Raw genomic sequence first — 26,921 nt, forward strand, 5'->3', positions numbered from 1 at the left:
TAGTGATCTGATTATGTGATGCATTTGTATACTTCATCTGGTGTCATTCAGCTTTTTTCTAACCAAACATGAGCTATGTCTTTTTATGGGACAGGGAGCATAATGTTATTATATTAATGTATTATTCAGGGCATTAGTTTGTGGTGTTGGGATGCCGTCTCAATTAAGACCTTTTAAAAGGGAAAGGATTACATGCTTATTGCAGCTATTAAGGCTTAATAAAGAATTAGTGCCTAAATGATCTAAGTTGGACATTAGGTGCTGATAATCTTAAATTGTGCTTCTGAACATAAACATACAGGTATAAGAAAATATAAATTACAATTAACAAGATCAGATTATTGCCTGACAATTTGCTTCCCATAATCGGATTACTAAAATCCATATGAACTGTGATTCTGTGCATGTAAACACTCATCACAGCACCAGTTTTACAGATCAAATTTTAATGTGTACAGTACAGACTTTGCTTTACAAAACTGCTGCACTGCTGTCTGACCTCAAAGTGATTTTGCCTTTCGCTCAACTCTCACTAATCTCACCAGTGCCTGTTCAGTACAATCCACTGTGTAAAGGCAAGAGGTTACATAAGATCTACAGACAATCCGCACTGCTTTCACTGTCGATTTTCTACTGGTGTTTCACTATAGATCTGTTCTTAAATCTCCTGTCGTCTTACTGGCAAATACTGATGGAAAGAGTAACCTAAAAACAATAAAATAAATGAAACAAAAAAATGAAACCAGTCTGATTTGTTTTTCTTCTTTTTACTGCAGCTCTGAAAGCTTTTTTATATGTGGATACAAGTTTTGACATGGTAAAATGGTTATAAAAACTACACTGATAAAACATACAAATAATTTATTAACCACAATGCAAAGGTGCAGATACAAAGTGTAGAGGGTGGCATTGTTATTTTTTTATTTATTTAGTTTTTTTTTTTTTGCTGATGTTGGCAGCATGTTAAAAGTGTAACATCAATCAATTCCTCAGGACATTTAGTTGTAGCTGTACAAGCAGCTCGTCCATACACAACCTGTGTTTACCTTATAGATAGGTAGTTTCCTGTTTTGAGCTGCTGGACCTTTGGATTCTTTTGATTAGGGGAACAAGCAATAGTCTATAAAACAGCAAAAAATAATCACAAACGGACCACAAATTATCACATTATTAAGCAAGACCTTTTAATATGTTGTTAAAACGTGACACTTTGTATTAAGCACTTTTTCTATTCTATCATTTACATTAAATTATAAATCAAGTCCTTCTGAAATTTGCCTAATTTATAAAAACTATAACTTAAGCAATTGGTGCATTATTTGCAGGGCTCAATATTTTAACATTACACAGGTACGTCCACCAGGAAGGCTTTTACAATTACTGAAAAACTTGCTGTCACCTCACAGCAAGAAGGTCCTGGGTTCAATCCCCAGGTGGGGCGGTCCAGGTCCTTCCCGTGTGGAGTTTGCATGTTCTCCCCGTGTCTGTGTGGGTTTATTCCAGGTGCCTCGGTTTCCTCCCACAGTCCAAAGACATGCAAGTGAGGTGAATTGGAGACACGAAATTGTCCATGACTGTGTTTGATATAACCTTGTGAACTGATGAATCTTGTGTAACAAGTAACTACCTCTTCTGTCATGAACATAACCAAAGTGTAAAACATGACGTTAAAATTACTGAAAAATATTTACAAACTTCCAAGCAATTTCCTGCTGTGTTCAAAATCTTCACTACTACGTAATGGTGAATTATTCATTTGGCTTTATTACGGTAACAGTTTATCACAATATGGAACTTCTAACAGATAAATGGTAGAATAAGTCACATAATATAATATAATGTCACATATTAAGGACCAAATTGTATTCACATGACAGATCTGATATGTAAACAGTGAATGTGTTCATTTTACACAATTACGATGAACACTGCATTATACAGTTTATAGCAAAATGATGTAATTTCTGTTATAGATGACAGACAAATCTCTACACAGTTCAGCAGAGGAATCTCGACATTTCTCACAGCACACACATTTTACATGAGATTCAGTACTTTTTCAGGTATCGCACATGTGCAAAGGTGTCGGGGGTGTTATGGTCACTCAGGTGGCACAGCGGTAAAACACGCTAGCACACCAGAGCTGACATCTCGAACTTGGTTTGAATCTCAGCTCTGCTACCCGGCACACTGGGCGCCTACACGAACAACTACCTCTGCTGGTAGACTGATGCTGCCTGCACAGAGACGAGGGACAATGTGATCAGGGTGTGACTCTCCGTCACTGATGGTCTGTTACTCTAATTTGACCACATTTTTCAGTAACGATTAATCTAACGCGTTACTATTTCCAATCCAGTAATCAGATTAAAGTTACTTATCCAAGTTACTGTGCGTTACTATTTTTGTCATTTTCCTTAGTGAAAATATATTTTTGCTTTCTTCTTGGCAGGGGCGGAGCCAGGGGGTGGCCAGTGGTTGCCATGGCCACCATAATGTAATCTTCGGCCACCCCTCTGGCCCCCCCACCACCGCTTTGCCGGCAATTTTTTTGCGGAAGCATTTCTGCACGCAGGAGCAGCGCACCTCAGATGAGTAGTTCTTCACCAAAACAGTGCAGTAATACACTCAACATAAATGTCAACCACCAACACCATTACAGAAGTACTGTAGTACTATTTAGTAGTATTCGTGGCGCGCTACGAGTAAAAGCGCCAGCTGGCTCTGCGCATTCCAGTGTTGCCAGATTGGGCGATTATCCGCCAAATTGGGCGGATTTTGTTGGAAAACAATTTAATAGCAGGTAAATAACACTTCTATTTAAAAGAAAATCTTCAGTTTTAAGAAGCTCCAGCATTGTAGAAGGCTATTAAAAGTAAAGTCAATTTTCAATGCTGATTTAGCATAATAGTGTTGGTCAGTCTGTATCATATTCTTGAAAGAAAATTAAAATTTGTTTTCCATGCATTCACACTAGCATGTTCTGGGATTCAATTGAGTCTCATCAGTACACAAAAGTTGGCAGCCAAATGATAAAGTATTGCAAAGGAATATCTTTGAAATATTCCGCATTATATAACTAATAAAGTAACTTGTAATCTAACTTAGTTACTTTTAAAATCAAGTAATCCATAAAGTAACTAAGTAACTTTTTAAAGGAGTAATCAGTAATCAGATTACTTTTTCAAGGTAACTATGCCATCACTGCTCTCCGTACACAAAGCTGATCCACACATGAACTCTCCTCGTGCAGGTGAAAAGATGCAGTCGGTTACTGCACACACGTCAGAGGGGGTGTGTGTTAGTCACGGCTCTCCTCAGTCAGAGTAGAATTCAACAACAGTAGAGAGGAGGCATAATGCAATCGGGGAAATTGGATACGACTAGATTGGGAGAACATTGGGGGAAAAATGCATAAAAAAGGACATAAAAAAGTCATTATTATGCAATAAATTGTACAAAGAAATGCTTGATTTAAAATTGTTCCCTATTGAGAATGTCACCTTATTTTTGCTCATAAAATGTACAAAACATGGAATCTGAGCAGGAATGTTTACAATTTTGAACAAGACTACAGTATATAGGAATGTGCAGTTTGGGACAGTCTGTTCTATTCATCACCATTTATTCGGAGTCCCACCTTCATGAAGCATGAAATTGGTTTGTGAATTAAAAAGTTTCTAGTCCTAAGAAAGGTAAACATGTTCTCCAGAGCAGGTCAGTTAAGTGGCATTTAAGTTTCCTGCACACACAGGACATCAGTCTTCTAACGTATAAACTACACCAAATTAAATAAACTCATAATACTAAAAGGTTCAGTGTGACAACAAAGTGGAACATCACAGTATTAATGTACAAAAATAAAGAAGTATACTTAATATAAACAACAACGTAGAATAAAAAAGGAATTTGTACAAAATAAAAGGAAGGGTTGGCACAAAGGTCATTGTAAGTCATCCTAGAGGTTAAAGGCGATACTAAATACAAATACACTATTTGAACAAACGTATTGGGACACACTATTAAATCAATGAGTTTACGTGTTTCAGCCACAACAGCTGCTAACAAGTGTAATATATATAAAGGAAATTATATACTTCCAACTTTGAAGCAGCAGTTTAGGGAAGGCTCTTTCCTGTTCCTGCATTGTCTATAAAGACATGAAGACAGGAACGGTAGCTACTCATTACACAAGGTTCATCAGTTCACACAAGGTTATATCAAACACAGTCATGGACAATTTAGTGTCTCCAATTAGCCTGACTGCATGCTTTTGGACTGTGGGAGGAAACCGGAGCTCCCGGAGTAAACCCACGCAGACACGGGGAGAACATGCAAACTCCACACAGAAAGGACCCGGACCGCCCCACCTGGTGATCGAACCCAGGACCTTCTTGCTGTGAGGCGACAGTGCTACCCACTTAGCCACCGTGCCGCCCAGAAAAGCTTGGTTTAAAGAAACACTAATGGCCAGCACAGAGCCCCACTGAACAGCTTTGGAATGAACTGGAACATCCATTGAGGCTTTCTTGACCAATATCGGTGCCCAGCTTTACAAATGCGTTTTGACTGAACGGGCACAAATTGGGCACAGACCTACTTCATACATAAGTCGTGTAAGGAGCCCTCTCAGAAGACTGGCTGCTGTTATAGCCTAAAAGTTCACTATAGGTCCAATAAGCTCATGGTAGGGTGTCCAAATACCTTTGGCCATATTGTGTATGTTTGTGTACAGGTCAGCTAGACATTAAATACTAGGCGCTCATGCTTCAAACATGCTGACCATATATTACAAGACAGAGACAAACTGCCATTTTCACAGTATATAAAAAAAAGTTGGCAAAAGTTGAAACTAAGGTCTAATGACTAAAAACACTGATTTGTGTGCGTCGTTGTGTGTCTTCACCCACTTTATAGTTTGCATGCATTTAGACTGCAGTGTGAATTGGTGTACCACCATGAGATGGGGAAGAAGCATGATCTGAAGATGAGGAGATGGAGTGTGATGAAGCAGCTTCTCTCTGCAGCTCCTCCACTCTCTTCTGCAGCTCAGCACGCAAAAACATCAACTCTTTTAGATGCTGATGCACCGGCACCTAGACAGAAAAACAAAACATGCAAGTTCAGCTCTACAAACAACAAGTCTATGATCTCACAATTACTATTCTTGGTGTACAGTATATGATGTTCAGGATTTACAGGATAATCTGGTAAAGGCTAGGATAAATCAGTCAGTGCCAACCATAAGATACCTTAACAACCAAGAACATCATGGCCAGATTCCACAATGCATGCCACTCAGCACATGCCGAGTTCTGGGCAAATCAAACTGGAATGTTTGGTTATATGGATCAGTGGTTCGTCTGGCAACCAGAAGAACACAATCCCCATGCTTAAGCATGGAGCAGGGTCAGTAATGTGGGAAGTTAAACCTTTATTAAGTGTGTTGCAGAAATAAAAATCTAAAATTGTTTATATTTCCAAAATGTAATTTATTTTATTTATTTATTAGGATTTTAATGTCATGTTTTACACTTTGGTTACATTCACAACAGGTCAGGTAGTTACTGGTTACACAAGATTCATCAGTTTACGTCTTTAATGCCCAACACAGTCATGGACAAATTTGTATCTCCAATTCACCTTACTTGCACGTCTTTGGACTGTGGGAGGAAACCGGAGCTCCCGGAGGAAACCCACAGAGATACGGGGAGAACATGTAAACTCCACACAGAAAGGACCTAAACCGCTCCACCTGAGAATAGAGTTCAGGACCTTCTTGCAGTAGGCAACAGTGCTACCCACAAAGCCACCGTGCTGCCACAAAAAACTTTGTTATAATGCTATGTGAGCTCCATAACTTATTTCAATCACATCCCAAATGTATATTCCACATATTTTCTGATAGTTTTTAACTTATTTTATTATTTCACTGCACTTACCTGTGGTCTCATGCGTGGGTTCCAGCGTACATAGTAACTAACCCAGAGCTCCAGATGCCTCAGACTGGCTAATGGATACAGCACCTGGTTCTCATAGTTTACATAAAAAGGATTAGTAAAGTCCTCGAGCTGGCTGTTCATGTATGACCACAAAGACACCGTCTTCTTCTCAATTTCCTGAAATAAGGAACAGAGACAAAAAGATAAACAGAGAAAAGGTCAAAACAAAGAAAGTGAAATTTATTTAGAAATACCCTGTATATTAACAACATATCAGAGTCAGAGTCAGAGTCAGAGAGGTTTTATTGTCATTTCAGCTACATACAAGTACATATTGAAACGAAACAGCGTTCCTCTAGGATCACGGTGTAACACGGTACAAAAAGTGCAAGACAAAACAGTGCAAATACAACAATAATACAAAAAATCCTATAATAAATAACTACAAAAGATATTCCTAATTATCCCTAATCTAAACAAGTAATTAGAACACAGGACTAAAGACAAGTGTTAGTACATGATGGTGAATAGATGGTACAATGGTTCCTGAGGTAGTGACATGTTGTACATTAGCAGCGTAAAATTGGCAATGCAGATAAGGTGCCTAAAAAGTAGATATGGTGCAAAAGGGTGTCGCAGGGGTAAAACATGCCACTGCTACTGGCAAGCCGGATGCCTATAAGGACAAAGATTGGCCCGACCTCGGGTGGTAATGCAATTAGAACCTCTTCTGGCTGACAGATGGCGCCTGCACAAAGATGGGGGATAATGGAGATTGGTGCATGACTCTCTGTGCACGATGCAGATACCCATATCCTCCAGGCCATCCAAGAAGGATGGGGGTCCCTGCTGAGTCTGGTTCCTCTCAAGGTTTCTTCCTGTATTTTAAAGGGACTCTTTCCTTGCCACTGTCGCCCTCGGCTTGCTCAACGGGAGTTCTGTTGGGTCTGTTGGCCCTGGATTCTGTAAAATTGCTTTGAGACAATGTCCATTGTAAAAAGCGCTATACAAATAAATTTGACTTGACTTGACCCAAATGAACTTGTCTTGTGCAGGTGAAAAAGCGGTCAGTTACTACACACGTGTACACATGTGAAAGCGGGGCATGTGATAGTCACGACCCTCCTCAGGCGTGGAGGAAGTGAAATGCGATCAGCTATTTTTATACAACTAAGATCAAAGTTAGAGGAACATTGGGGGGAAATGCATGCATGAAAAAGGAAATACCCTGTATATAACAAAAAAAAGCTGAACATGCCTTTTCCATTCTCTCCTGCTCACTGTTGTAGAGAAATGTACCAAACAGGCAGCTGTAGAGGTGGTCCAGTATGGTAATGAGAAAGAGCTCATTGAACTCAAAAGCTGAGGGAAACTGCAATAAAAGAACACACACAGTTAGAACTTCAACACTGTATTCATAACATCTAGTATGTTTAGTACAACTCATTATGGGTAGTTGAATGTTATAGTGTTCATTTTCAAATACATTTTATTTTGCATTAACCAGTACATCAGGGGTGTCCAAACTTTTCTTGTTTCTTGTTGGCCACCTTCTTCCACCTCCGTGGTCCAGTTCCGATGCTCACGTGCCTATTGTTGGTGCTTTTGCACCCTGACTGGTCTACGGCTATGCATCCCCATATGCAACAAACTGTGGTGCACTGTGTATTCTGACACCTTTCTATCAGAACCAGCATTAACTACTTCAGCAGTTTGAGCTACAGTAGCTCGTCTGTTGGATCGGACCACACAGGCCACCCCACAAGAGCTGCAGTTTTGGAGATGCTCATCTAGCCATCACAATTTGGCCCTTGTAAAACTCACTCAAATCCTTACGCTTGTCCATTGTTCCTGCTTCTAACACATCAACTTTGAGGATAAAATGGTCACTTGCTGCCTAATATATCCCACCCACTAACAGGTGCCATGATGAAGAGATAATCAGTGTTAGTCACTTCACCTGCCATAATGGTCGTAATGTTATGCCTGGTCTGTGTAAAATAGACCTACCTAACTACTAACAATTACACTTCCCTTTTTTATTTGAGTGACTAATTACCCTAATCTGTTGGGAAATCCTGCTTCAGTGCCTCAAAGTGGTGCAACAGTGACAACGGCTGTCTGGTAGCTACGGTAGCCGGGTATATATACCCTGGCAGGTACAACCATGCTACAAAGGTACCGGACTGCCGGCCCTGCGGTTGGGCTGCCCAGGAGTGGGCATACAGTCCATCTGGCAGAGGCCGGAAGCTAGCTAAACTGGAGAGGTAAGGGCCTGCCCGCCTAGCCAGCGGGGTGGCTATACTTTAATGGCAAAAACAGCAAAAGGAAAAGGGCCTCAGTACCCTGCGCGTCAATCGGAACGCTCCACGGCGGCGGGGCGAAATCCGAGCGACGAGAGGCTGCTAAGAATCTCAGGTACCAAGAAGCCGCCAAGGAGAAGGACTAACCTTGCCATAGGCACCTACAACTGCAGGTCGTTGGCAAGGGGGAATGCCATGAACCATCTTATGGAGGAGAAAAAGAAGATCAAGTGCGACGTGTTGGGGCTCTGCGAAACACGCCAAAGGAAGGAGTTGAACGCGAGGTGGAAGGACGGAAGCGTCGTGAGACTGGAATGTGCGGATGGTCCAAGAGCGGTAGGAGGCATCGGGTTCATCATAAGCAAGGAATGGGCTGAACGAATCACCTCTTGCAAGTTCGTGTCTTCTCAGATAGGGGTGCTGAACATTCAACTCTCAAAGACGGCCACCCTGAAAGTTGTCCAGGCCTATGCTCCCACGTGTGCCAGCGACGACGATGAAGTGGAGGAGTTCTACCAGGTGCTAGGGCAAACTCTAGCATCAAAATCTACATAGACCGTCGTGATGGAAGACTTCAATGCAAAGGTCGGAAAAGGGCGGCAAGGCGAACGGTATGTGGGACGATTCGGATTGGGAGAAAGGAACGAGAGAGGAGAACGTCTGGTGACCATGGCAGAGGCGAGGAAGCTTTACATCAGGAACAGCCTATTCCAGAAAAACCTGGAAAAGAGATGGACCTGGATCGCTCCAAATGCAAAAGATCGGAATGAGATAGACTACATCCTGGTCGACAAGCGACGAATCCTGCAGGACGTCTCAGTGGTGACGCCGTTCAACACAGGAAGCGATCACCGCCCTGTGCGGGCGAAAGTTATGCTGGACGAGAGGAAAGAGAATAAGGCACTGCACATGAGGTCGAAGCACCAGCAAGTGAAGGTGTTCGACGAGACGCAGCTGAAGGACTACATCGGGAAGGAATCCTGGGAGCAGCTTCAAGAAATAGATGAGGATTATGAATCGCTGATCCAGAAGCTGAAAGGATGTTTGAGGAAGGCAAAGGCCATCAACCCAAAGGAAGCCGAAGGAAGGATCTCGGAGCAGACAAAGAAACTGCTGTAAAAGCGGAAAAACATGAAGAGGGACGGCAAAGACCACGTCGAGTACTCGATTCTTTGCAAGGTGATCAGACAACGTCTGAAAGAAGACTTCGAGAGATACAGGAAGGAAAGGCTTCTGAGGGCTGCGCAAGAACAACAAAGCCTCAAGCAATGCGAGAGGGCGATGGCACTCTACAGAACAGAGGTGACGACGTTGAAGAACGAGGAGGGCACAACCGTGACCGACAAGAGAGAACTGGAGAGGGTTTCCAGAACCTTCTACACAAACCTTTTCAAGTCATCAGTGAGAGTCGAACCCCCGTCGTCGGACCACGTAAGAGAGAAAGTGCCATCTATTCTGGTCTGCGAGGTTGAGAAAGCCCTGAAGCGCATGAATAAGGGAAAGGCTCCAGGGAAAGACGGCATTACATCAGAAATGCTGCAGTCAGGCGGAGAGCAGCTTTGGAAAATCCTTGCGATACGCTTCAATCGATATCTTGAAGAGGGACTCATCCCCTCACAGTGGAAGGAGTCGAATACCATCCTGCTGTACAAAAAAAGGCGACAAGGAAGATCTTAAGAACTATCGCCCTATCTGTCTCCTCTCTCACGTTTACAAGCTGTTCACGAAGATAATTGTGAACTGGTCATTGCAACAACTCGACGAGCAGCAGCCCAGAGAGCAGGCGGGCTTCAGGAAGAACTACAGCACGATGGACCACATATTCACTCTGACGCAACTGCTAGAGCGAGCGAGAGAGTACAAACTGCCTCTGTGCATTGCGTTCGTCGACTACGAGAAGGCCTTCGACAGCGTGGAGATAAATGCAGTGCTTCAATCCCTCAAGAAACAAGGAGTTGCGGCACAGTACGTGGACCTTCTCAGGGAAGCAAACTCCGGATGCACCACCGACGTGGCTCTGTTGTCGCCACCCGTACGGATCCCGGTCGAGAAGGGCGTTAAGCAAGGAGACACCATCTCTCCCAAACTCTTCACAGCGTGTCTCGACATGGTCATCAGAGACATCGACTGGGACGGAGGGGCGAGGATAAACGGTGAGCTGCTAACCCACCTTCGGTTCGCGGACGACATCGTGCTCATCGCAGAGACCATCGGTCAGCTACAGAGCATGCTGAGAGTACTCAACACCAGAAGCTCGGAGGTCGGCCTGAAGATCAACCGCACGAAAACCAAGTTCATGCGTAGCGCCGGGTAACATCGTGGTTAGAGGTGATGAGATAGAGGAGGTGGAGGAGTACGTCTACCTGGGACAGGAGGTAAACATGAGACGCGATATGGAGAACGAGATCTCGCGGAATAAGAGCAGGATGGAGGGCGTTCAACTCGATCAGGGATGTGCTGAAGGGTAGGCTGGATATGGCTACTCGCGCAGCCCTCTTCAACAGCACAGTCTTGCCTGCGATGCTATATGCGAGCGAGACTTGGGCAACAACGAAGAGGGAAGAGCAGCAACTCACAACAGCGCAGAGGGCCATGGAGCGAAGTATGCTGGGAGTGTCACTACGAGAGCACATCCGGAACGAGGAGATCCGGGCCAGGAGTGGAGTGAAGGACGTGATCGCGGAGTACAGAAGGAGTAAATTCCGGTGGGCAGGACACGTCGCACGGTTCACCGACGACAGGTGGACCCCTGCAGTTGTCGAGTGGTATCCGCGCGAGCGGAAAAGACCACTCGGAAGGCCTCCAAGAAGATGGGAAGACGAGATTAGATCGCGAATGGGACCAATGTGGACAAGAATGGCAAGATCGAGAAAGGAATGGAGGAAATGCTGTGACCAGCGGTGCCAACAAGGCACCTGACAGCCTGGTCGGTCAAGGTGATCAATTACCCTAATTACAAATGGCCCTCAGGCCGTAGTTTGGACATCCCTGCGGTAGAGTAATTAAAGCACTGCAGGTAATCATAGGGTTCACATACTTGTTTTTTCAAAAGTATAGCATTGCACTATAGTATTAACATCCCACCTGTCTCATCATCTGCCACACACAGTCAACGAACTGGACAAACAGAGGTGAACGGTCAGAGTTGGCATGATTCTCATCTCCATGGCCAACACGCTGTGAAACAAAGATAGAAACACAGGTTAGTATGCTTACATCTGTACACACACACACACACACACACATACCTTCACACTCTTGCTGTGTGGCAAACTACCTACCGAGGCAAACTTGTGTCCGAAGCTGATCCACTCCTTCTCAAGCAGCACCTGGAAGCCCATGATTGTGCGAAAGTGAGAGTCCAGCATCAGCATGGCCAGAGAGGTGAGCTGGGCCGTGCGGTCCCAGCCGTCACTGCAGTGCACCACCACCGAGCTCTTACTGCACTCTACCTTATCTGCTATACGCACTGCACCTGCTAATAACAGCTACACACACACACACACCACACATAGACATGTACTTGAACTGATGCTTATATAACATTTCAGGACACAGGGCCATGAGTTTTAACTGCCCTTTGCTTTGTGAGACAACAGTTTTATTTTTCATATGTTGGTTTAGCCTGCTTAGACTATTAGTATCAGTTTGTGCGACTGGATAACTTTGGTTTCCTGACTATTTTGAACATAATTAGAACATAGAAGTAATATTAAGATGTTTTAAAATTCGAGTGGCGCTGCTGTGCCTACTAACCAGTACAATGCTACCATATCACCAATGTGCTGAAAATGAATTCCTGGTGGTCCTATGGTTCATTTACCTTCACATAGCTACCAGTTGCTACCTAAAATACACTCACTCACTTTCTTAACCGCTTATCCAATTAGGGTTGCGGGGCTTTTCAATGGGCGCAGGGCACACAGCAACACCCTGGACAGGGCGCAAGTCCATCGCAGGGCAGACACACATACACACACCCATTCACCTATAGGGCAATTCAGTGTCTCCAATTGACCTAACTGCATGTTTTTGGACTGTTGGAGGAAACCGGAGCTCCCGAAGGAAACCCATGCAGACACAGGGAGAACATGCAAACTACGCACAGAAAGGACCTGGACCGCCCCACCTGGGGATCGAACCCAGGACCTTCTTGCTGTGAGGCGACAGTGCTACCCACAGAGCCGCCCACCTAAAATACAGATAAACAAATTTAAAAATGCAGGTCATCCCTCCCAAGTGTTTAGAAATAAGATATATATAAGATAAAACTTTTGCTTACTAACTGTAACAATAAAGTGTATGATACATTTGAAACTGCCACTGGCATGGGCCCTCTGGTACTAACCCCACCCAGCCACACCAATCCAAGTAATTGGGTGACACCCAAAAAACTACTTACATACAAACTAGGCTTTACAGCAATAAGGTTCGAACTGTGAGGCTTCCAGAACACAAAACTGATGACCAGCAGCATTTTTATACTTGGCTGTTGCAGTAGATGCCCACATCAATGGGAAGCATGTATCAAGCTTTTAAATGTACCCCATCTTACAAAGACCAGCTTGAGAACTTGTTTTGTTGCTAAATAAAGTATTATTACTAGGGATGTCCCGATCCGATCTCACAGATCGGGATCGGGGCAGATCTAGGCATTTTTAACTGATCGGAAATCGGCTTTACTAATGCCGATCATAACCCGATCTTTTGTTTTATGTCAGCATGTCCGCTGTCCAACAGCGATGTAATGTCTGCACTGCGAGCGTTTCACGAGGCGGTAGGAGCAGAGCTGCGTTCATTACTGTAGAATTTTACTGTTTATATGGTGTGCGAGTCGAGGATCACTCCGGTTTACAAAACAATAACTTTTAATCCGAGTATGAAAACTTCAGGACCATAACATACAGCTTTTACGAGTTTACGTGTTACAAGACTGAACGACATCTCAGTATCAAGCACTCTGATTGGCTTAGTTATGTAACCGAGCGTCGTAGTGATGCACTCTCTTAATAAAGAAATAAAATACACGGTATATTCACAAATTGTCAGGAGCAAAACACTTTATTAACTTATTCTGTTCCGAATAGCGGACAGCCAGAACCGAGCACGCTATCCCATGCGCTATGGAAGCCCCAAAGGGTCAAAACACACTCACGTTGCGTAGACCCGTCCATCAAACCATTGTCACAATACAAGCACTTTAAGAACTGGCTTTCCTTCATAACAAAAGAGACTTTCCATTTTATTTTGGTATTCAGGTTTTACTGTAATGCTGTTAAGTAATTTATTTGTTTTTTTATATTCAAGTTAAGCTGCTACACCACTTGTGAGTGGAGATTTTTGTTCATTTTTAGTGTATCACTGCATTAAACAGAATTATGTTCTTTGAATATAAAGTTCAAAGTGAAACTAATTATCTCACTTCATTTTTACTACAATGCTGCACTAGGTTTGTTTACTTTTATTTTGTAAAAGAACATTAAGCAATGGCTTGGATGCAGGCAATTTTTTTCCTACAGCACTGCAGAGCTATTCAGTTGTTAAACATATACACTGGATTAATTTGAATAACTGTAATGTACTTGAAGTGTGCACTGTGTGAACAGTATTATCTAGTTCTTATCTAGACAATATCTAGAAAATACAAGTATCGGTTTGAGAATCGGTATCGGATCGGGATCAAAATTAAAGATCGGGAACAAAAAAACGTGATCGGGACATCCCTAATTATAGCCTAAAGTCTAAATGAGCAGGAAAGAACTAGATAGTATAGTATAGATAGCATCATTAAGAGTTGTGCCGTTTCATTTCTAATGAAAATAAAAAAGGTTTCAATACTAGACCTGATCCATGTGAAATGCTATGCTATCACATAGGAATGTTAATAATAAACTGATTAACCGGTAACGAATTAAAAATGTCTTTTAAAATTCATATTCAACCGCTGACACTTGATTTAAAATGAAAGCAGAGCTAGAGAGCTTTAACTTTTGGGTACAAACATAAAGAGCTACAGCTCTAAGACCAACAGGAAATCTTTTTAATGTTTATGAATAGTCACCATCACCCGAGCATTACATTTACATGTTAAAATCACAAACTGGGAAGCAGTTTTGCACCAGTATGGGGTCTAAAAAAATAATTTGTAATAATAAAAAAAAAAAATCATTTCTTATATTTATTTGAATGTTTTTGTTATTGTTGTGTGTTTACCCGGATGTATTCCAGCCAGTGTGTGGCATCTATGGCAGAGTGCCAATGAAGCTCATCAATAGTAGGATAGACCACCTCCTTTAACTTCCTCAGAGACTCCCGCATTACATGGATGTTGGGAATCTCCAGAAAATTCAGTTCTGCATTAGGATAGAAACTCTCACTCTCATAACCGCCGTCTTTAGCCTGCAGAGGAAATGGGAAGAAGGCAAGAGGTTGGTAGAATCGGCAGGAGTAAGCATAGAATTATTTCAGTCATCATAAGCACATCTTATCATTTATTTACCTTATTCGTATCTGCCACGCTGCCCTGCCTCGCATCAAATATAGTCAGCTTGTGGGACTGTGCGTTAGCATCCATGATGGTCTGTAAGTAGCGTTCATCTTCTTTGGAGCGGCGGTCTGAGGGGCCCACCAGGGGTTGGCTGCAGCGCACGATTGTGGCCTGACTTTCAGGATGGATCCAAGAGAGGACCTAAAAGAAAGAAAGCCACAGAGGTGTCGGCACATATGGGTGTCTATAACTTTTTCTTTATTTTGCTACACAGGTCATGCATGCATCCCTGTTTACAAACAATCAATAATCTTTAAGAAAAGAGCACTTTGTTTACCAGTAAAATGGCTTGAAATATGAGAATATGAGAAAAAAACACACACACACATACAGATACACAAACACACTGACCGGAATGCGGTGCTTGGCTCTGAAAGCTGCCACTCTCTTCAGCTCATCATCTTTGATACTAGTGGGTATAACCAGCAGTGCAGGATACGTGTCACACACCTCATAGTTACTGTTTATCTTACTGATAGTCCAGCTTTCATTAGGCAGACCCTACACAAAGAGAAACCAACTGTGTTTATGTGTTTTATTACATAACACACTTTAATTCATTCCAACAACTTTCTACAAGGGATCCAAAAGTTTTTTGTTTTGCTAAGGACCTATCTTAGTAAAAAAGTCAGGAATGCTGTTATACCTGCAGCATTATCCCAGAAATGTATTACACTATTCAAATATTAGGCACACTGAGTGAATATGCATAAAGTGTTTTTTTTTTTTTTTTTTTTACAAAACTACAGTTAGATACAAGTTATTTATCTCAAGTTATTCAGCTTTAGAACAGCAATTCCTGTAACAGTACAAACCCATTCAAGTGGCCAGTTGATTAGTTTTATTGCTACATAATGACCACATTTGTGTCTAATAGATATACAGGGGTTGGACAAAATAACTGAAACACCTGTTATTTTAGTGTGGGAGGTTTCATGGCTAAATTGGACCAGTCTGGTGGCCAATCTTCATTAATTGCACATTGCACCAGTAAGAGCATAGTGTGAAGGTTCAATTAGCAGGGTAAGAGCACAGTTTTGCTCAAAATATTGCAATGCACACAACATTATGGGTGATATACCAGAGTTCAAAAGAGGACAAATTGTTGGTGCACGTCTTGCTGGCGCATCTGTGACCAAGACAGCAAGTCTTTGTGATGTATCAAGAGCCACGGTATCCAGGGTAATGTCAGCATACCACCAAGAAGGACAAACCACATCCAACAGGATTAACTGTGGACGCAAGAGGAAGCTGTCTGAAAGGGATGTTCGGGTGCTAACCCGGATTGTATCCAAAAAACATAAAACCACGGCTGCCCAAATCATGGCAGAATTAAATGTGCACCTCAACTCTCCTGTTTCCACCAGAACTGTCCGTCGGGAGCTCCACAGGGTCAATATACACGGCCGGGCTGCTATAGCCAAACCTTTGGTCACTCGTGCCAATGCAAACGTCGGTTTCAATGGTGCAAGGAGCGCAAATCTTGGGCTGTGGACAATGTGAAACATGTATTGTTCTCTGATGAGTCCACCTTTACTGTTTTCCCCACATCCGGGAGAGTTACGGTGTGGAGAAGCCCCAAAGAAGCGTACCACCCAGACTGTTGCATGCCCAGAGTGAAGCATGGGGGTGGATCAGTGATGGTTTGGGCTGCCATATCATGGCATTCCCTTGGCCCAATACTTGTGCTAGATGGGCGCGTCACTGCCAAGGACTACCGAACCATTCTGGAGGACCATGTGCATCCAATGGCGGTGCCGTGTATCAGGATGACAATGCACCAATACACACAGCAAGACTGGTGAAAGATTGGTTTGATGAACATGAAAGTGAAGTTGAACATCTCCCATGGCCTGCACAGTCACCAGATCTAAATATTATTGAGCCACTTTGGGGTGTTTTGGAGAAGCGAGTCAGGAAACGTTTTCCTCCACCAGCATCACGTAGTGACCTGGCCACTATCCTGCAAGAAGAATGGCTTAAAATCCCTCTGACCACTGTGCAGGACTTGTATATGTCATTTCCAAGACGAATTGACGCTGTATTGGCCGCAAAAGGAGGCCCTACACCATACTAATAAATTATTGTGGTCTAAAACCAGGTGTTTCAGTTATTTTGTCCAACCCCTGTACATACAGCATTAGCAGATGCTTTAAATCTTAAGTGCTTTCTATTTCCTTGCTCTAGTACAAATAGGCAACGATCAATCCCCACCCACAGCCAAAAAACAAACAATTTAAAGACTGTTAGCTAATCAATATTAAACATTATTATTATTATTATTATTAATGCTTATTCATATTTAAAGATATTAACAAATCAATGGTCTTGCTCTTATTTGCTCATACGGGTTTCCAGCTAATGCAAATCAACCAATCACGATAAAGTTATATCAAAAAGAAGGAAATCACATAGGTTTTTGATTTATGCCAACTGAATAGCATTGTGTTCAGCCAAACAGGTCATAAACTAAAACAAACCCCACATACACCAGCGGCAACTGTGAGGGTGACTTTCACATTGAGAAAATGTCATGTTGTCCTTCACATAGCTAATCATATCATATCATAACTTTTGGAGGTTTTATTTTAATGCCTAGAACTTAATATTAGCAGTTTTGTAAAATTCTTCTCTTCTGTATCTCAGGTCCGACCCCAAGATTGAAAACTACTTACTACAGTACTAAGGTGGGTGTTGTTTAGTCGTTGTTTAAAGAGAGCACAAGACTCAGGCTTTCAGAGTCTAGTATAAACAGCTAGTACAGAAAAATCTTGACGCATGTCTTATTTGTGTCCGGAAGGGCAGGGAAGCCTGTGGCTCTACAGGTACATAGTACTACTTCTTTTTATTAACTGTAATAAAATTACAACCCTCTGGCTGAACATCACAGACAACTATAAGTTTATAAAACAGATCTCACCATTCTTTTGTACTCTGACACTGGGTCATAAACCTTCCATCCATCTACTGGATACTTTTCAGTGTAATTGAAAGCAAACAGTGGCTACAAAGAGGAGGGAAACTGATTATTAACAGCTCTCCCAGTCATTTGTATACAGGATTAAAATCTGACTGTAAAGAAAAGTTAAGCTACAGGGTTACTCACCAGATCATTGTGCAGTGGAAAGGTGCACTTGGAAAGTGTTTCCACAGTTTCTAGCTTGTTCTGCTCTTCCTTTTTATAGGCAAATCTTAAACTCCTCATGTCCTGACAGACACAGATAAAAACAAAGAGAGTGTTAATATTAGCATTTTCACTCTTTTGATTTGTCTTTTTCAGCAAGTTTACTTTATCAACATAAAATATATGACCAACCATACTGCCAGCCAGGCTTTCTCAACCATCATCAGATAACAATATTACAGCCATAAAGAAGGCCAATCACAAGCATACAATTTAAGTTAGCAATGCTATAAACATCTTGAATATTGATTTTATTTCATTTTCATCAACTGCTTCATCTTCATCAGGTTTGTGAAATAGTGGGCGCAAGTCCTTCCCCCCCAACTAAGATAGCCAGTAGATAAATGGCCAGCCGATAGCACTGCTGAGATTATATTTTGTATATTTTATGCTATTATTATGTAACAAATAATGTTGTATTTGTTGTGTTTTATTTTGTATCTGCTCATCACAATCAAAATTGTTTTATTAATTTAGTTTAATTCAGTTTTTTATTCACATTACGACCAGTGACAGACCTGCAAGAAGAAAGACCCCTAAATTAATGACAACAGGGTCTATTGATTTACAAAGGTATTACATTTTACTTAATATACATATGTACCTTTAGGTTTAAATTAATAGTACATTTGTGGATCTATACATCCTTTTTTTTTTTTAAATATTTTCATTTTTATTACAAGGTGATTATATGATATTATGTCTATAGCACTCCCTTCTGTATATCATGTTTATAATACATTCAATAATATATTCACCTGTATATCTTGTCCATACCACTGCCCATGTCCTGTAATTAATGTATATCGTGGATACTGTACATCCATGCTTATTGCACTTCTGGTTAGATGCTAAACTACATTTCGTTGCCTTGTACTTGTACATGTGTAATGACAAAGTTGAATCTAATCTAATCTAATGATCATCCCCACCAGACTACTATAGACACAAGACTTAATTAAATAGTCTCTCACCTTGCAGACAATCTCCATGCCCTGTGTGTTCTCTCCATGGCTCTGAACACTGATGGTCTCCAACCTACTTATGGCACCCAGATTCACATCCAGTACAAACGCAGGATTCTAAAAACATGAATTAACTACTTAGACTCCAAGCAGGCATCAGAAATATTCCAGGCAAATAATTATCTAAAAGAATGTAAAAGCAAAGTATCGAAGCTTACCCTCTCAAGACTGACAAAGTAAAGTCTGTAGTCAGTGACTGTGAGTGTGCCTGTCACAGCACCGGTGAATGGACAAATATACATCACATCTTTAGCTACAGATAAAAAGATTAAATGGTGTTATAACAGAAACAGAAACAATAATTTTCATCTGAAGTTCTATAAATATTTTACAAGAAAAACATACCAGTGGCCTTGATGGTCTCCCCGGGGACCAGTGGAACTTCGTCTCTGGGAACTGACTTTTGCATGTCTTTAAGCACCTGCTACACAAAAGCAAATCTTACGTCATGACTCCTTAGTCTTAAATATCATGTTGCTATACATGTTCATGACGTATGAACCACTACATGGTCAAAAATATGTGGCCATCCTTTTGTGGCCATCCTAACAATTGTAAATAAAAATGTTTTTCCATTATTATTTTCATCAACCGCTTTATCAGGGTTGTGGCGGGTCCAGTTCCACTGAGCAACACTGGGCACAGGGTAGGAACACGCTATACAGGGTGCCAATCCATTTCAGGACTTTGATCATGCCCAAGTCAAACAAAACCAATCATGTCACCATTCGAACGCAGATCTCAGCTGTGGTGGGTTCGCATAATAGGCCACTGTGCCTCTTGTTTGCCTTATAAAATCTGATTTTATGTATATATATATATATATATATATATATATATATATATATATATATATATATACAGTGTATCACAAAAGTGAGTACACCCCTCACATTTCTGCAGATATTTAAGTATATCTTTTCATGGGACAACACTGACAAAATGACACTTTGACACAATGAAAAGTAGTCTGTGTGCAGCTTATATAACAGTGTAAATTTATTCTTCCCTCAAAATAACTCAATATACAGCCATTAATGTCTAAACCACCGGCAACAAAAGTGAGTACACCCCTAAGAGACTACACCCCTAAATGTCCAAATTGAGCACTGCTTGTCATTTTTTCTCCAAAATGTCATGTGACTCGTTAGTGTTACTAGGTCTCAGGTGTGCATAGGGAGCAGGTGTGTTCAATTTAGTAGTACAGCTCTCACACTCTCTCACACTGGTCACTGAAAGTTCCAACATGGCACCTCATGGCAAAGAACTCTCTGAGGATCTTAAAAGACGAATTGTTGCGCTACATGAAGATGGCCAAGGCTACAACAAGATTGCCAACACCCTGAAACTGAGCTGCAGCACAGTGGCCAAGATCATCCAGCGTTTTAAAAGAGCAGGGTCCACTCAGAACAGACCTCGCGTTGGTCGTCCAAAGAAGCTGAGTGCACGTGCTCAGTGTCACATCCAACTGCTGTCTTTGAAAGATAGGCGCAGGAGTGCTGTCAGCATTGCTGCAGAGATTGAGAGGGGTCAGCCTGTCAGTGCTCAGACCATACGCCGCACACTACATCAAATTGGTCTGCATGGCTGTCACCCCAGAAGGAAGCCTCTTCTGAAGTCTCTACACAAGAAAGCCCGCAAACAGTTTGCTGAAGACATGTCAACAAAGGACATGGATTACTGGAACCATGTCCTATGGTCTGATGAGACCAAGATTAATTTGTTTGGTTCAGATGGTCTCAAGCATGTGTGGCGGCAATCAGGTGAGGAGTACAAAGATAAGTGTGTCATGCCTACAGTCAAGCATGGTGGTGGGAATGCCATGGTCTGGGGCTGCATGAGTGCAGCAGGTGTTGGGGAGTTACATTTCATTGAGAGACACATGAACTCCAATATGTACTGTGAAATACTGAAGCAGAGCATGATCCCCTCCCTCCAGAAACTGGGTCGCAGGGCAGTGTTCCAGCATGATAATGACCCCAAAAACACCTCTAAGACGACCACTGCTTTATTGAAGAGGCTGAGGGTAAAGGTGATGGACTGGCCAAGCATGTCTCCAGACCTAAACCCAATAGAACATCTTTGGGGCATCCTCAAGCGGAAGGTGGAGGAGCGCAAAGTCTCGAATATCCGCCAGCTCCGTGATGTCGTCATGGAGGAGTAGAAAAGCATTCCAGTGGCAACCTGTGAAGCTCTGGTAAACTCCATGCCCAGGAGAGTTAAGGCAGTTCCGGGAAATAATGGTGGCCACACAAAATATTGACACTTCAGGAACTTTCACTAAGGGGTGTACTCACTTTTGTTTCCGGTGGTTTAGACATTAATGGCTGTATATTGAGTTATTTTGAGGGAAGAATAAATTTACACTGTTATATAAGCTGCACACAGACTACTTTTCATTGTGTCAAAGTGTCATTTTGTCAGTGTTGTCCCATGAAAAGATATACTTAAATATCTGCAGAAATGTGAGGGGTGTACTCACTTTTGTGATACACTGTATATATATATATATATATATATATATATATATATATATATACAGTATATATATATACAGTATATATATATATATATAACCAATTACATGATTTTAACTTTGTGACAACAGTTTGGTATTTCCTGTTCAAGCATGATTGAGACTCTGTGCAAGTACAGTGGCCTGCACTAAGCCCTGAACTTTAGCCATGCAGAACACCATTGAGATGAGGTGAAACATAATTGTGAGCAAAGTATTCATCCTCCAGTGCCAATGACTGACCACACAAATGCGCATAAATTTTCTCAGACACTCTTCAAAACCTTGTAAAAAGCATTTCCTAAGTAGTGGAGGCTGTTGTAGCCGCAAAGGGGAAGGATCTAGTGACACAGTGGTATAATAGAATGAGCTCTTAAGCTCTCAAGTTTGAATGTACCAGCTGGGTTATTCAAACATGAACAACTGACTGTTCCTGATCAAGAGGTAGATGGGTCTTTATTGTGACTGTACAACTGCGGCCTCTGCTGTCCAGTTGAGGCACCTGCAACAGTGGTTGAGTAAAGCCACGTCTCAGTGACAGTTAAAAAGCTGTAGATGTCGATGAAACTAATAAATTGACAGGAAATAAAAAAATAAAAAATTTAATAATGAATGCCCATGGTTTTAGAATGGGATGTTCAACAAGCTCATGGTCAGGTGTCCACATATTTCTGACCATATTGTGTAGGTTTAAATATTTATATTTGATTTATGATTTATAAAGTGAATCCCCATTTCCAAGCGCTTAGTAAATAAAGGTACAGTGGATTTGGAAGAAGAATTGTCTGACAGGGTGAATGCATGATAAGTAATCAGAAAAGCTGCTGAGTGGAGGTTAACAGATAAAAGTGAAGGTCAGTAGTGGTTAGAAAGAGACTTGCCACAGCATGAGGAGGCAGCTCTGAATCACTGTCCCCCTGATAACCAAGCTCTTCATTAGAGTCCTGATACTGCACACACAGCAAGCCAGGAAACAGAGGAGAAAAGAGAGAAACATAGAAAAAGAGCAGAATTCCAACCAGTTAAAAGAGTTTCGAGCAAGAAAAGTGACTGAGAAATGAGACAAAGAATGCAACAGCACAGAGTGAGGACTACATCTTCACACTGAGACAGGAAGTGTGATCTGGGGAAGCGAACACAGCACACATTCCTCTCGAGTACATGACAAAACTGAGATCGATGCTACACAGAATGAATCCTGTGGTTTTAAACTCATCTCTATTCACCCAATTGCTGTAGCAATAAAACATGTATAGTTTATTCAAATTCAATTGCATAACATGCAAAATAAGTATTTTTCCAAAATGACAGGACACATTTGAAATTGAAAGGTATTTTAAAATCTATGTAAATGGTATATTTGCAGACTATATGATATAATTACAGTGGTACTTTGTAACTCAACATCCCCTAAACTCGAAATCTTGACCCCCTGTGTAGAGAAATTTGTACCCTTAAACTCAATGTTTCCATTAAACTCGACGTGTGTGCGACTGACGCTTGAGCGGTACGCCTTTACTGAACGGAATATGGTATTACAAGCATCTCCATGAACAAGCATCTCCTTGATAAGGAAACATAAGGAAACAATTAAAAAAAAGTAAAGGTAAAGAGCAGGTTTTATTGTATTTAACTGTTTTTCAATTGTATTTCAGTGTTTTTTATATTATATTTGTGTTATTTTCAGTATATAAGTGTCAAAAACAACCCCATTATTTTACATTAGCCTAAAAAATATGCAGTTCCACAGGACCATGGAACGCATTAGCAGGTTTCCCACTCATCCTTTTGGGAAAAAATACCTTGAAACTCAACGTCACTCCCAGAACCAATTGACGTCGAGTTTCAAGGTACCAGTGTATAATGAACTCACATGTGGAAATAGACTGTTGGACTGGGATTCTGCTGATTATTTTACATTAACTACACCCGTGTTGTTGAAATACCATCCAGATACCAGTTAAATTCCATTTTTAAATGGCCCGATAGCTACTGAATGTCATTTGCATTCAGAATGCCAAACTAGTTCTCCTTGTGTTATTTATGTTCATGTAACTAATTTACATAACTGAATCTGGTGTGCTGGTTATCTGTTTGTCTTTTCCGACTGCAGAACCTAAGGCATCCACATAAACTGCTTTTTTTCCCCTCACATATTTTCCAAAATATAGAGTAAGATTTTGTACAATGCAACAAAACAAGAATGTGTAATTTGTTAATTCTCTTGAACCTTAAACTGACAAAATTGCAAAAAATTGTATGTTTTTACTGACCAACTTGATTGTATTGTGTAAATATAAACAAATGTTAAATTTGAAGTCTGCAACACAATGTTGGGCAAAAGTAGGACTGGGGCAAAATATGCATGTCAGGTTTATAGAATATTGAATAAGCAGGTGACTTGGTAACAGGTAAAGGTATTGGGTATAAAAGGAGGATCCACTAAAGGGGCTGTCTTTCTAAGCAAAGTTTGATCATTGCTAAACACTCAATTTTCTCAAGCTGAGACAGTATTTTTTTTTTTAGGGAGTCCAGAGAAGTCTCAGTCCATTCAGGGCAAGGCTAAAACCATAGTTAAATGTGTATGACCTTTCAGCCCTCAGACATAAGTGCATGTGAAACTACATGCTACTGTGATAATTATAGCCACGTGGGCCTGAAGTAAACCACCGTCACTAAACCCAGTCCACCGCTGCATTAATACATGCAATCAGAAACTCTATTATGCAAAAAGAAAGCCGTACATTAACTCAATGTTCTCTGGGCCCAAGCTCATCTCCGATGGGCCAAAAGACTGTAGAAATGTGTGGTCAGATAAGTCCAAAATTCAAATGTCAAGTTCTCTGTGCCAGACACAAAAATGATCTTCCAGACTGTTATCAGCGAAAGTTGCAAAAGTTAACATCTGTCCTGATAGGGGTGCATCAGTGCTGATGGAGGAGTACTTGCATGTGTGAAGGTAACAGTGATGGAATGCGTATATTGGGATTTTAGATAGACATTGTATGGCAATTAGACAACGGCGACCAAATATTGTTGAACAGTTGAGTTATTGTATCAAGCAAAAATGGGCAAAGTTAAGTTCTTGTTGTCAGTGAAAACAGTGAAATCTTTAACATTTAAATTAACCCATAGGAGAATCATCAAATTGACAGAGACCCGTTTTACTGCATTTTGGCCAGTGTGGGGGTGGCTCAAGCTGCAAAAGAATTGCAATAGGGGCAATTGGCAATGATTAGATTGGGTGAAATATCGGGAACAAATGCAAAAAGTGTATAAATAAATAAACAAAGTAAGTTTCTAAGCGAGTACTGTGGGTACAGCTGTCACACTTCCTGTTACTGCCATTTATCACCATCTTTTAAGAAGGCATTTCCCTTGACTTCTACTGTTAGTAATAAAGCATGTTTGAGAGACTAATACTACGCAAATAAGTAAAACATTTTTTGTAGTTTGTGAGTATAAAGACCAGAGTTATAGGATTGTTCAGACGAACCCATTAGAACAGAGAGAATATAAGAACAGATAGGAGAGGCTTAGTGATTAGCGACACACAGCTCTTTGAGAAAGTCTTACCCTCAAATTAGGCCTTCTGGATAGCTGTAAATCACAAATCATGACAAGACAAACATAGGATTACAAACACAAATACACAGACATTCAGATCAACATGCAGTCAGTGAGGGTGACAGCTGGATGAATCTTAAAATTATGTAATTAGATGTCAACATAAAAATTGTACAGTATGATGTACAGTTATGCCAAGTTCACACTACACGACTTTCTGATTTGCCAGGTCGCTGTACAGTTCACACTACATGACTGAATCTTTTGCACTCGGGAGTCTTTCAGTCGGTGTGGCTTTCACACTACACGACAGATCGGCGATAGGGGGTTTCACACTACACGATCTATCACCAACTGGAATCACAGGCGAGCTTCTCTGATCTCCCAAATTTCTTTTTTTTTTTTTTTTTTTTACAAAAACAAACACGAGAAGTGACGAGGGGTTTAATGATACCACGTCCAAAAATGCACGTCAACAGGTAGCGAGCGATCAAAGTGTTTGTGCGCTGATGTGCAGCGTAAAATCAAGGAAGAAAAATAAATGAATCTGAGTGGATTTGGCAACACGAACAGCAGGGATTGTTCTATAGTGAGTTGGAGGTTAATAAATATTTTTGCAATGCAGCGTTGGTGTTATGTTTTGTAGAGAACAATCAGGTCAGAAATATTGTAAAACGTGTGTGTGCCGATGTATTCTGATATAAACTATATTACGCCCCTGTCCCACCTGTTTACACTCCTCCCCTGCGTTTCCCCTCACACCGTGTTCTCATTGGCTGTTCGACACCGCACGCCGGTCGGATCGAGTTGTTGAGTAGTTCACACATAGCGATTGAGAGCCGAGTTTTGATCGCCGAGCAAACGCCGAGTTGCTCCCGAGCCGGCAAATCTAGCACCGACCAGTCGACGAGCAAAAATCAGGGCAAAAATCGTGTAGTGTGAACTAGGCATTAGACACACATCGGTTTGAACAAAATCTGTGACGATTACTTATTAATAGGGCTGCTACAACCAAGTAGCAATTAAAATCATTATCAAAATTGGTTGATTCCTAGTTTGTACTAACATGCACTACATAGAATTCGACAGTTATTGCTTCACACTATGTAGACAACCTACTTTTTGCATGGTATTGGGAGAAAACAAGCGCCCAGAAAAAAACATGCAAGCGAAGAATATGTTAAACCCCTAAAAACATAAGAATAAGCTATTTTTGTAACAAGATCATTTCTTTTACCGCCCAGAATATACTAGGTGCTGCAACCAAAAATAATATAACATTTTATAGTAGACACGTTAAAAAGTAATTCATTAGAACAGACAATTATGCTTGGAAAGGTTACAAGTAAAAAAGGAAGGCCAGCAACAAGATGGATTGATACAATCACAGGAGCAATAAACAAGCCATTAAGAAGCCTAAAGACCCAAACCAGAATGTTCAGAATGTTCTGGAGAAACACTATCCATATGGTCGCCAGGAGTCGCAATAACCTTGACAGCAGCTAATTTTGATAGTTTTGATATGATAATAATTAAAATAATAATAATAGTAGTAGTAATACTTTATAATTATTTAAAGAATTTTAATTATGTATTATTATAATAAGACATTAAAAGCTTTGTTAAACATCAAAGTGAAGCAAAGCCAAACTGAGCAGACATTCAATTCAATCAGAATTATTTAACTGTAAAATTAGGTTAGACTGAAGCACATAGCAGCACACACATCAGCACTCTTGTCTTACCCTTTGATCTAGCTTCCACCCAGTTGTCTGGCCAAAAACACAATGCATGCACCACAGTTATACACTCATAATGGAAACCCCTTCCCCCCCCCC

At 41.1% G+C, this 26,921-nt stretch overlaps 1 protein-coding gene across 5 annotated transcripts in view; it reads right to left on the bottom strand.

Annotated features, from left to right (window-relative positions):
- Positions 1–765: 765 nt before the first annotated feature.
- The window catches only part of mtmr1a (myotubularin related protein 1a), a 29,022-nt gene continuing 2,866 nt past the window's right edge, over positions 766–26,921 (bottom strand). The window contains exons 3-17 of one of the 5 annotated variants that reach the window (XM_062994174.1): positions 26,829–26,855; positions 25,093–25,116; positions 19,347–19,422; positions 19,160–19,254; positions 18,951–19,058; positions 17,899–18,000; positions 17,713–17,796; positions 15,144–15,293; positions 14,745–14,933; positions 14,459–14,644; positions 11,527–11,733; positions 11,330–11,422; positions 7,201–7,314; positions 5,943–6,119; positions 766–5,096 (exon numbers count right to left, since the gene is read on the bottom strand). In XM_062994174.1, coding sequence (XP_062850244.1) covers positions 4,929–5,096; positions 5,943–6,119; positions 7,201–7,314; positions 11,330–11,422; positions 11,527–11,733; positions 14,459–14,644; positions 14,745–14,933; positions 15,144–15,293; positions 17,713–17,796; positions 17,899–18,000; positions 18,951–19,058; positions 19,160–19,254; positions 19,347–19,422; positions 25,093–25,116; positions 26,829–26,855 — 1,800 coding nt within the window. In that variant the 3' untranslated portion in view covers positions 766–4,928. Of the gene's footprint in view, positions 5,097–5,942; positions 6,120–7,200; positions 7,315–11,329; positions 11,423–11,526; positions 11,734–14,458; positions 14,645–14,744; positions 14,934–15,143; positions 15,294–17,712; positions 17,797–17,898; positions 18,001–18,950; positions 19,059–19,159; positions 19,255–19,346; positions 19,426–25,092; positions 25,117–26,828; positions 26,856–26,921 lie in introns of all 5 variants that reach the window. The other 4 variants (XM_062994173.1, XM_062994176.1, XM_062994175.1 and 1 more) reach the window with 4 other exon arrangements.

Source organism: Trichomycterus rosablanca, chromosome 4 (genome assembly GCF_030014385.1).
Source record: "Trichomycterus rosablanca isolate fTriRos1 chromosome 4, fTriRos1.hap1, whole genome shotgun sequence".
NCBI lineage: Eukaryota > Metazoa > Chordata > Actinopteri > Siluriformes > Trichomycteridae > Trichomycterus > Trichomycterus rosablanca.